Source organism: Rhinolophus sinicus, chromosome 7, assembly GCF_057876585.1.
Source record: "Rhinolophus sinicus isolate RSI-liver-muscle chromosome 7, RSI-T2T, whole genome shotgun sequence".
In the NCBI taxonomy this organism is placed as follows: Eukaryota; Metazoa; Chordata; class Mammalia; order Chiroptera; family Rhinolophidae; genus Rhinolophus; species Rhinolophus sinicus.
In genome coordinates this window covers 41,071,308-41,083,896 of record NC_142507.1, presented here as the reverse complement: position 1 = coordinate 41,083,896, position 12,589 = coordinate 41,071,308, and the positions used below count along the sequence as shown (strand labels likewise).

Genomic DNA, 12,589 nt, shown 5'->3' with positions numbered 1-12,589 from the left:
CTGAGGGATCCCATTTTAATTCTTTTTTATGTTTTGGTCTCTAACATCACTTAGCCAGTGGACTGGTAGGAACTGGCGTGTTTAAGGACCTTCGACCACCTTGCTGTGAAAGGCAGGCAGGAGGTGTCCAGTGTACCCTTTCCCACTCATGATGGGAGGAAGGGGCCTGCTAAAGACACCAAGTAAACCCTTCAACGTGATGGGGAGGAACAGCACTGAGCAAGCATTCTCTTGCAGGAGGCTGAGCTCAGGCAAGCTGCACATTCAAATCACATGTCAAACACATCAAGAAGGGCCTGTACAAGTGGAAACAGCTCTCGGAACGAGGACATTTGCTATTTTACTTAGATCTCTAAATTATTAAACAAGTCCAGGAGTGGCATATTACTCCAAGTGCACAAGAGCCAACATACAGAGCTAGAGTGTTCTTCGTAACATAAAGAGTTGGCCCAGAATCATCCTCTGCGGTAAGGAATGGAACAACCTATCACCCGCACAGCCATTTCCCCCCAGACTTGCAATGAGATCTTAAATTTGACCTTTTCTGAGAGATTATTAAAGGCCTGATCTAAAGTCAACAAATATCCCCGCTCTTTTACAGATTGATTGCATTTTGCTAATGTGTTTGAATAAACTCCTCTTTTAGAAGTCTCTGGTTTCTAAAGTGCAACTTCTTTGCAAAGCACATACCTGCTTCCCAGAGAGACGGGTCCTCTCTTTGAAATATTTAGTCTTTCAGGGCACTTTAGTCATAGTGACACCTAATAGCCAAGCTCTTTTTCCCACTCTTCACAAAATCAGGTTTAGACTATAATTCAAACCAGTCCCCAAAGGCACTTCTGAAAAATGGCAAGCCCTTAGCTTTTAGGTGAAAACACTCTTTATTGCTCAAAATTGTTTCCTGTTATAAAACCTTTTCTACAGTGCTAGGTCCAGGATGATCTTATGCTAATTTAAATCACTGGGGACTGTGAACAGATGCTACTTTGATTAATAGTTTCACTACCCTGAAAATGCCAGGCCAGGTTCAAGATAATAAAGTCAGATAAGAATCCTATTAAAATCTGCCAAACGATTATATCTGTTATGTGAGAGAAATAGGATCACAGATCCTGTATCAAATGAAGACCATCTATATATTAAAAAAGAAAAAAACAAACAAAAACAGACAAACAAAAAAACATGAACCTAGCACATTGATTTATTTATATCATTTTAATCACCAAACTCTAATGCTAATACCTTATAGGTCATTACTGAAAATGTTACCTTTCAGCAAATATGTTTTCAACACTCCAACATTCATCTTTAAAATACCCATAGAAAACCGCAGCACTTGAAAATGAGGGGCTACATGAGTTGACAAATAAGACTCTTCTGGAAAAGCTTCTCATGAAGCATTAGCCCTGCTCTAACCAAAGATTTTCAAATCACAGCAGTTCCCCAATGAGGAAAACCATGAAATCCACTCTAGCCTTCAATTATGAAACTTTGGACTGGCCTTAAATATACACATGAAGAAACCTTTGTGGTTTTAAAGTTGGTTTACCCATGGTTTCTAGCCTTACCATACCACATATGGCCTAATCATATTCCCCATGTCCAATCTGAAATTTAACTTTCAGTTGGACGTTTTCTTTCATAATTTATATATAGTGCGCTTGTCTCAGTGAAACCTATGGAAAGCAGAAGGTAAGTTCCAGAGCATCAATGGAAAGCAGAAGGTACGTTCCAGAGCATCAATCATACTGGGCGATTGTAATTCCAGGTGGTACTAGCCTCCACTGAGAACGAAGCTAGCCTGCTGGCACAAATTTCCCACTTGCAGACTCAGCTCATTGCTTGAGTTGAGTCTTTACCCTCTCACTGCATTTGTATGAATATTCAGCATGCCCCCACTTAACATCAAACATTACATGCAAAAGGGTTGCCTCACCATTGCACAGAATGTCTCAGGAGGGTCTCCACAGGTAATGTCTGGAGGATCCAACTTCACTTTCAGGTATTTTGTCATGTCCGTGGATTCCGGCTGACAGGCCATGTAATCCCAAACTTTCCCCTCTTCTGTGTAAATCTGAGTCTTACACACGTCATAATGTCCCCACACCAGAGGGTAGGGCTGCATCACTGAGGACACTGTAACCCAAAGGGCGTGAATTGACAAGAATCTGGACAAATACATCTCTAAATTCTTGGCAGTCTTCGTGGTAACTAAAGCAGGGTTTGCTTATCTGTGGTCTACGTCTATTTTACATATACGTATATATCTTTAAGTAGGTAGGTCTGTATATTTAAAAAAAAAAAAAAAAAGATGAGACCTCAAAGTAGATTCCAAAACACACTAAAAGTGAAGGGTTGAGATAGTGTGTGTGTTCAGGGATACTGGGGACTTTGGTGGAAGGCTAACATACTTGTGCGTTAGGCATTAACAGCAACTTGCAGGTTTTCCATTGTCCTAGAACATATTAGGCTTGGGTCAAGTTTGGTTTTTGTAAAAGATGTCCGATCGCTGAAAGTGGTGGCTCTCTTGTACATCCGACAACCCTGGGAGATCCCCGATGCTCACGGCTCACAAGGGCTGCTCAGACGCACTGAGATGTCAGCATCCAAAGCCAAAGGAGGAGTGTCTCTAGCCCGGTGTCTGTTTCCCATCAATCATTCTTTTCTTCTGGCACCAACACCCTTTTAGAAACAATATGAATAAGAGTTATTGTCCTAGAATCAATGCATTACAAAATGTCTGATATGGTGACATGGGGGAGGTTAGATGCGATAGAAAGCAAATTGGTGTATTATAGATAACCTTTACTTAGCTGCTTTGCTCAAATGAGCACACCACAGAAATCATTCACATTGGGGAGAATTTCACTATGAAGGATTTAACTCTTCCATGTAACAAAGACAGATGTGTGTGTTTCAGGTGAGTTACACGTTGTCGCTTCAAAAATTGTATCTCCATCTTGACAAAACTGAGAGCAAGCAGCTAGACTTAAACATTTCTCAAATATCGCAGTGCTAGAAACTCTTCCAGGAGAACAATGGGGGAAATGAGCACTTTTATAACAATGACAAAGAGTGACAACTACTTGTATGCCTTTTGTCTCTTGGCAAAGAGACCCTAAAAATCTCCAAATTCCTGATACATTTCTTAGCTTTTGTCAGCAGGACTGGAAACTGGCTTTGTTAGCAACGAGCCTGTCCTTTTGGAGTTGCTCATTATACTGGACAAATTTAGCATCTTTTGTTTAGCTGTGTTTAGTAATAAAGATAATTTGGCTCTCTGAAAAAATTATTCAAAATAAAACCAAAGGAGCATATTTTTCTTTCATTAAGAATTTTCTATTCTCTTACATCTTTTTATAGCCATTACATCTGCATTTGCAGTAACAGAAGAAGAAAATTTGTCCCAAAGGCGAATACTATACGCTGCTCTAAAACTAAAAGCTCTGTAGTAAAATGCACAATTTAAAATGCACATATAAAAATAGCTGAGGGTGAGTTAACAGGCCATGAAGCAGAATAATATGGCACTAATTCTAAGAGAAAATAAAAATTACTGTTTGAAAGTGCTGTTGGTTAACTGATAACGCAGCCTATATAGCTATGGGTATCAGTCATTGGTGAGTTTAACTGGCAACTTTTCTCTTTAGAGATCACTGTGCAAATCTAAACAAGTGGTAAAATTTAGATTCCAGGTTTAAAACAGTGCATTGGTTTAATTAGTTGGTTCATGTTGTCATAGTCTCAATGAGTGATTATTTTTTTAAACAATTGAAAAAGGACAAAAAGCCTACAGTTTTAGAAAATACTGTTATTTTTCACATGAAGCAGTTTAAATACGGAAGTTCACTATCTTCAAACAATCTTATAAAAGGAATTCACTATATTTAAATAATGCACCATCTTAAAATTAACCAAGCTACGGAAACTATGAAATGCCAACAGATGGTTGAATTGTGTTTCCATAGCAAAGTAATTTATAATAATTGCTTTATGGATGCAAGTGCAATTTTCATTATATTCAATTCATAAAATGTTATCATACAGCTGCAATTTCTGGTATTTTCTATTAGGAAAAGTGTTGAATATTTGAGTTCCTATGAAGCAATAATTAGCAGTTTGTCTAAACATGTATAAACTACAGATTTGAATCTGCCTCTTCCTTGTAATGTAAAGTCTATACTGTGGTGAGCACATTTTGAAATCTTAACTTAAAAAGAAAAAAGTCACAGAGAAGCATATGTTGTGGCTACCACAGGCTTCTGTTTTTTTCAGATTCATTAGTTAATTGTAAGTAAGTTTTTTCAGATTCATTAGTTAATTGTAAGTTGACATTTTCAGAAGCATCCACCAGTTTGACAATTAATGATATGGAAAGGTGTTAAAATAATACAAATTTACATTTTCTAGATGCATGTTTCAATGGTGTTTACTGCTTTATTTTACTACTTTATTTTAACAAACACTTGCATTGGGTGTGGGGTTGGGGAGCTGGGCTTTACAACTGAAGCAGTGTAAAATCTACTCGACCAGAAATTATTAATGTCAATTCTTAGTTCCAAATACATAGCAATTTATTTATCAAAATGCTAAACTCTTGAAGACCTGAAATGGACTGTAGTGACTCTGAGTAAGACAGGAAGTTAATATGATTTCAAAAATATGACCTTCAGTGTATATTGGAATTCTCTCTGAGATTAATCTTCACATTTTTTTTAAACTAATAAATGTTATCCACCTAATCCATTTATTCTTGGTCACTGTCTTTATCCATATTTGGCCTTCCTGCAACCACAAAATAAAGAGTGACCATATATATATATATATATATATATATATATATATATATATATGTACATGAAAAATTTGGACACTAAGGAAACATATGTGAACCTGTTACTCTTCCCTGACACAACAGCTATCCCACTGCCACGAATTCTCATTAGAGTATACTGGAATTATAATGATGGTCATTACACAGAATTATGGACTACACCATGATTGAATTTAGGGAACTGACAAGGAAAAATGCAGAGGCGTGCAAGATATTTGAATATTAGGCAGTTGCAGGACTGTGCGACAGACATTCTTGACAAGAAGCAGCCAATTATAGCTTACATTTCTGGCACATAACCAGTTGTGATTAATAGTTTTCCATTACATTACAGACGTATTATTAATGTATTAAAAACGCCAAGCTTTGGCAAGCACTAATATGGCATGGCTCAGTTAGTCTGCAGAGTTTACATTTAATGAGTTTCCATTCATATAGAAAAAGATATTGACCACAGCATATTACAGATCAGGAGCATGGGGTCACTAAGCGCTCTTTAACATTAATTATTGGATTCGTTCTCATTTTTATGTTCGTAGCATTTGTCACCTAATCTGTATTTTTCATATCAGGGTTTCCTTACTTTTCAATGCCTTGTACATTTCAAAGGAAATCCTCTTCATAGAAAATTAATAAGAAATTAAATCTATGAACTTCTATGCCACACAATGGAAAAGAAGCCTCTGTCAAAATCAGGAATTTTCTATTAAAGTATATTTATGGAGTTTTCAAAGAAAATGAAATGTAATAGTCGTAAAAATAGAATATTATTTACCCCTTAACCTCTATCACCGAATGGCACCAGTTCCCATCTGGGTATGCTTTCACCCAGGTTAAAATCATCAATAGCTTCTTAAAAGCTAGGCCATCACAGCAAATAGCTAGGCAAACCAATTATGAGAAGGACAGTCAATGACATATTTGAGGATTTAACATAACTAAACTAATCCCTGCTGGCCCATAACGGAACTCATTGCCAAGTAATGTGGGCTTTGAATATGTCTCAGGTGTTCGCATCACCAATAGAGCAGTTCCAGAAGAGCTATAGAAAGCCCCAGTTCTAGTTCTTTACTTTGCAGACCTGGGAACTCACCATTAATTAAACAATGCCATCATCTCTACCTGTGCACTAAAGTACTGAGAAGTCCTCTTAGATAAAAATACCCATTAATATGCTATGAGGATTCCACAGACCTCTGTCTAGTGTATAAATTTGCAGAGCCAATGCAAAAATATAAAATTATGTCAGGCCCTCAAATTGATGGATGTTATTGATCTGGACTGAAATGGGCTATAAAATGACTTTGCATCCATGGAACATATCTTTTCTCCAGGATTCTGTAGCTAATTCCCTTCCACCTTGGGTTAACTTTGCAAAAAGTATTTCACGGGCCCTTTCTTTCACCAGAAAAGAAGACTCTCAAAATACTACAAGGAAGTAATAATGATCAAAAGTATAGACAATTATATTCCAAAAACAACTGCCAATTTCATCAACTGAGAGGAAAATATTGACAGCAAATCCACTAACTCTAGCTGGCTTTCAGCATTTGTTTTATTACATAATCTCACTAGGAGGTGGAGGTGGTGGTAGTAGGCTATTTATTCCATCAATACTCAGCTCTTCAGGGCCACCTGAAATAGACAGCTATTGACTCATTCCTCATAAACATTAAGAATTATATAAATATGCATGTTTCTGAATGGGAAGGGACAAAAGGACTATAATCATATTCCATTGACTGAAAAATATAGACATAAGGAAATATACAAATTCCATAACCTATCAAAATTAGCAGCTTCCAAAACTGCCATAATGAAATTGACTAGATGAACTAGTTAACATATATTGAATGATCTTTGCATTTATTTATTGGTTGTGAAGAAGCATTTTCTACTCATCTTAATGGGAAACATTTGCTTCTATCCTTTTGTTAACTCTCTCTCAAAATATAAGGAATTAAACATGTACTGAACACGACTGGTATTTTTTACTTATGCTTGATTGGGTATTATGAGTAACTGCCTATCATGAGATTCTTAATAAAACCAAATAGCACGCCTTAGTATGTGAAAGATCTCTGTTTTCATCGAGAGAAGAATGATTAGAGAAATTAGCATATATTTTGCAGGTTGTTTGAAGATGGGATAATAGTAAAATTATTTCAGAATCACTTAAGCCTAAAGGAAACCTGGTGATTCATTACCACAGAACAACAAATCTTTCCTTCTCTTGTAGGGAAGTTCAGAGATCCACGTATTCAAATACGTATTTGAGAAAATCAACACCCACTGGAAGTTTTGAAACAAAACTCTGGATTCCAAAGATAAAATTATTTTTTCAAGTATGCTAAATGTCTTACTGACCTACAATATGATTCACACTCACAAATACTTTTCTGTGAACACATAATTGATTTTCTGAGTTATGAAATTTTATTTCTTGCCAAGCAACTTGGTGCTTTTGTAACTCTAAAACTCACTCTCAAAATCTTTACACTTAGAAAACATATGGACTAAATGTGCAATGGTTTAATTTTTCAGCATATTACCTGATTTTTTTCCAGATTAATAATGGAACTAAAGGCAGGTATTTGCTCCAATTAAATATATAAAAGGAAATTGAAAAGTACATTAGCCTCCTAAAAAAAACCTAACCTGCATTACTGTAATGCACACGCACAGTGAAAGCTGACAAAACAAAAATCTCAATAGGAAAAACAGCTTTCTGTGCAAATAAAATAAAATGTTTTCCTTACAAAATTTTGATTATCCCTCTTCAATTTCACGATGGGAAGTATCACTAGATTAATAGACAAATGTATGGAATTCTGAATGCCCTCACGTTGGTCTTGAGTGGTGAAATAGATCTCATTTCATGATATCCAGAAAAGAAGATATATATCCCTTATGTATGGAAGCTGGAGTAACATTACGTGTGAAACACTTCATGCATTTTTTACTTGGTGTGCTGATCCACAGGCAAAGATTCAAGTTTTGTCTTAATGAAAAACTGAAGGTTGTTTATCTTCCAAAAGACTCTTGGATAGTTTATGGAGCTGCTTTTCCTTTGCCAAAGAGAAAGGAGTGGGGCGCATCAGCCATTCAAAGTGACAAAGTTCAAAATACTTAATGAAACCTACGATTGCTAATTCCCCACTGGTTAGAGATGCACCTCAAGGGTAGACAAATCAGAAAAACTTTGCCCCTGCTCCGAAAAAGAGACTCTCTGGAAAACTTTTTCTAACAAGCTTAACCATTAAGTATATTTGAATAAATGATTTTTTGGAAGATCTTTCTGTTTTTTTATTATTATTTCTGTAAGATAAGAAAACAGCATTTTCAGTCATAAAATAGGGCCTTATTTCTAGAGCAAAGCTACTGCCAGATACACCATATGTTTAGCAGAATTTTGAATCTTACTCAAAATTTTCCATTCCAAAGATTGACAAATTGTAATGGTAATGAGTGACTCCATTACCTTTCCCTGGGTAAAGAGAACGGGTAAAATAGGGAACAAAAGCCTCTACTCTCTGGAAATCTATACCTGATGCGACGATGCGAACGCAACCTATGACTTTTCCAAATAAAGTTGCTTTAAAATCCCCGCTAGGAATTTTCCTCCCTTGCTCTGTAAAATGACAGCCTCCTAAGTGGATTTCAGGAAAAGGAAAAAAAAAAAAAAAAAAGGTTCCCAGGTGAGGTAACTAAAATAAACAGCAGAGGGCGCAGTTTCTTTTTTTATCTAAGTTTTCCAGTGTATGAATCACTTAATTGGTTATTTTGAGCCCAATAATATTCAGTATTATTTGTATTATATATAGATATCCACAAATCCCCACGGGAGAGCAATTCAGTGTCCCTAGCTAAATCCATCAACTGATTAATGCAATGCCGGTAAAGAACCTGAGAAAATGTTTCAAACAGCATTCCTACACCAAGTCTTTCCCTCTTTCAATTTTCCCTTCTCCCCAGCTGCACATCATGGGATAGTAAAGCTTTAATCTTGCACCAACAAAAGAGATTAAATGAAAGGAACTTCAAAAGCTGTCAGTGGGACCACCAGCTCCATCGGGCAGTCAAGAAGGCAAGTTTTCCCCCCAAAGCAAAGACAATTGGCGAAAGAAAGGGGGAATAAAAAAAAAAAAAAAGGACCCTCCAGTGCGTGATGTGTGGGCAGGTATGTGTAAGGGAGAGCTTGCTGTATGCCGGTCCGTCTGTCTGTCGGTGGAGGCACAACCCAAGCTGTGGCCACAACACACAGTCGCGTCACCTGCTCCGGGCGCACACCCGGGGAGCCGGGAGTGTGGGGGTGAGAGTGCGCGGGGGTGTGTACCGGCAGGGGCTCCGCGCGCTGCCTCCTCCCCGCGCTTCGCAAACTTCCGCGCCCACCCGGAGCCTTCCCTCCTGCCAGTGGCTGACACTGGGGGGTCGGAGGGAGGGGGCAGCCAGCGGGGAGACGGGCTGATGGGGGGGGCACGCCAGCGTCACTTACCGTGGGGCCTGGGGGCCCTGGCGCCCCCGGGAGCCGAGCCGACGGCGCGGGGCGGCGGCCCTGCCCAGCCTGGTGCACCTCGGGCGGCGGCCGCAACGGCAGAGCCGGTGGGCCGCCGCGACTCCCGCCGAGCCTCCTGGGGGCGCGGGAGGAACGGGAGGGGCGGGGTGGAGACCAGGTCGCTGCCGCCGCCGCCGCAGCCCGGGAGTGCGGATAGCGCCCGGCCCGCTGTGCGAGAGGACTCCGCGCGCCCGGAGCCCCGCGCCGGCCCGCCACTCCCCGCCGCTTAATTACCTTCGCCTTGGGATCCGGGGGGGCGAGGGGGGGCTCGTACGCGTTGCCCTCTCTCCAAGCCCTAGCGGAGAGGGGAAATTCCTTCCCGTTGACTTCCTCTTCCGAAATGCAAAAGATCAGTGACTTTGACAGGTAGATGAGGGGGAGGGAACAGGGTGGGCGGAGAGGAAGCGAGGATGAGAAAGGTGCCTCTCCCTCCAAAAATCTAGTGATATTAGTAACGAAATCGCAGCCTTCGGGAGGTCTGGCCAGCCCAGTCCCCCGCTTGCCGGCTCTCCTCCGCGCCTCGTCGCGCCACTGCCTCTGCCACTTCTCGCTTTAAACTTTTACGGAGGGATTTTTTTTTTTTTCTATTTCTATTTTGTCTCTCTTTCTCTCTCTTTTTCTCTCTCTCTCTTTTTAATTTGTTAAGCTGCAGGACGATTTCCTGATTCCCGGGGATCAGAACCAGCGGCCCGGCGGTTCTACCCCGCTTGGCACAGCTTTCATTTTATTTTAGATGAAGACGTTGAGCTTAGTCAGAAGGGACATAAATCAGGACAATTAGCATTGGCGCCAAGAAGATCCTCTAGTACCAATTTCGCCCGGGCTTCCTTCGCGCATTCCTCCACTCAAGTCAGAAATGTCACTGCACATAGCGGAGATGGCTGCGAGACGCGACGCACCCAAAGTCCATTTGATGAAATATACATGGCCCACGATGCTTCTGGATTGCGGGTCCTCGGCTCCCCGCCCCCGCCCGCGGCACCCGGCCGGACCCTGCTCCGAGCGGACAGCGAGCTCTGGGCAAACTTAGGGGCGCGTGCAAATGAAAGAGTGCGCGCGAGGGCTGGAGAAGCGAGAGTGAAAGACGCAAGCCCGGGGAAGCCGCAGCCCTCGGAGGGGTAGCATGTACGTTTCACTTAAAAGCAGATCTTCTTCTGCAACTGGCAGCAAGTGAGAGGATTGCAAACCTTATACTACCTCGAGACCTGAGCGCTCCGAGCGGTCCTAACTCCGTCCGGCTCACTGTTGCTGCTCCTGCTCCAGCCGCTGCTGCCGCTGCTCCACGACCTCAGGGCCCTGAGGCTGAGACCACACTTCACCTCCTCCGCCCAGCGGCTCAGTGATTCTTCGCGTGCCTTCCACTTATACCCCCGCCCATCCCATCCCTCACTCCTCGCTCTCCTCCCCCAAACAGTGCCTAAGCACACCCCTCGCCCCTAGCAGGGATGGCAACTGTTTTTCAACCAACAATTCCCTTGCCCAGCCAGCGGCCCCTACAGCGCAAACCTAGAACCTCCTTATTTAGAAATTATTTCTCCTTTAGAAAAGTTGAAGTTTAAGAGAGAACTGTGCGTTTTAGGCCTCCTTGCCTTTCCCAAGAGACAGACAAATGCCCCCAGGACTTCATTTCCCACCAGTGGGGGCTCAGACTTACCTGGAATCACGCTTAGCTACACACTGACTTAAACAACCAAAAAAAAAAAAAAAAATATATATATATATATATATATATATATAAAAAACAAAAAAAATCAAGACTTAGATAGAGACTTTAATTAGAAAGAAAGGCTATTTGAATAGGGAGAACACTTTGATCTCAGGCCTCTGTAAGCATCTCAAAACCAAATAGAAATCAGCTTTTATAAGGTAAGGGGAGTGAGCAGTAAGGGAAAGTTGGGCAGATGAGAGGGAGAAAACCAAGGCACTTGGTTTGACAAGACATGGGTCTCTGTGGTCCGAGGATTTGGTGAATAAGCTAACAAGGAAGGATGTTCTGCATTTTAGTGCTTCCTTAGATGTGGGGCAAGCTCACTGTTCAGGATCCAGTGGGGATGAGAGAAGCCCGACTCAAGCGTAGACAAGGCTTAGAAATGGGCGATTGTGAACACTTTGTCCGTCAGTCATACTGCCCCACAAAAAAGGCACAAGAGCTAAGAGCAGAGGGGGCATTTTTCTGCCATGATTGGGGGTGGTGGTAACAGAACGATATGCATAGGGAAGCAGGTCTTTAGGGAACTGAGCCTATAACCAGACCTTCCTGGGCCCTGAGTAGCCAGGATGGAGGCAGAGATTCCAGGAACCCAGACCCTCCAACACCTGAGAGGCTACAGTGAATCCTTCCTCCCCTGACTCCCTCCACTGCAGGAATCTGGGGTTTCCCTGTTTCCTTCTTCCCCACCTCTGTGCTTAAGTATTGACGTTACATAAGGAGTTACTTGCAGGGGTGAAACTCCTAGAAAGGGTTCTTTGACAGTGGCCATTCCTGGCTCTTCAACCAGTCTCCATCCATCCTCCTCCAGGATTGAAATACACTGATTATATGGAGATACTGCTCACCATCTAAGCCCCCTACCCCTACCTTACAGCCCTCTAGAGCCTCATCCCTTCTGGGGAGCCAGCAGGACTAGAGAATCAACACTGGAGGTGTCCATCTCACTTCTCACTGGCTCTTGGCCAGAACACTGAAACACAGACAGCTCTCAGCCTGACATTTCCCTCCTGCCTTTTTCTGTCAAGTTAAGAAACCCCCTTCTGAGTTTTCATTCTCAGCTTTATCTGATCTTTTTAGGTACTTTTCCAGTAAAAAGTAACGAAATTCATGCAGAGATTAGAAAATTCCCTTCTGGGACACACCAAGATCTTTGTGATATTGATGCCTGACCTGGAGAAATGTTCCCTTTCATCTGCCAAAATCTTGGAACTAACCCCTGTTCCCTTCATCCTATACCATACCCTCCGTACACCCTATTCCAGGGTTCCTTTGATGGGGAGGCAGACATCAGTCCCAAAAGAGTCTGATGTGAATGGGGACCCTCTCCAGTCAAGTGGCTTCTCCCACCCCAAGCGTGGGAGAGTCACGGGTGAATTTTTCTTCCACACATCTGCTCGGATCTTTTCACAGAATCAGTAAATCACCAACTAAACATGTGGAGCTAAACTCTGGGCAGGAAATCAGAATCCCCAGAAGAGCTTTTCCCACA

General features: G+C 41.6%; 1 protein-coding gene across 12 annotated transcripts in view; it reads right to left on the bottom strand.

Annotated features, from left to right (window-relative positions):
- The window catches only part of NTNG1 (netrin G1), a 294,603-nt gene extending 283,851 nt beyond the window's left edge, over positions 1–10,752 (bottom strand). For 2 of the 12 annotated variants that reach the window (XM_074318379.2, XM_074318382.2), the window contains exons 1-2: positions 9,624–10,580; positions 1,937–2,682 (exon numbers count right to left, since the gene is read on the bottom strand). In XM_074318379.2, coding sequence (XP_074174480.1) covers positions 1,937–2,182 — 246 coding nt within the window. In that variant the 5' untranslated portion in view covers positions 2,183–2,682; positions 9,624–10,580. The other 10 variants (XM_074318383.2, XM_019746499.3, XM_019746506.3 and 7 more) reach the window with 7 other exon arrangements.
- Positions 10,753–12,589: the final 1,837 nt, after the last annotated feature.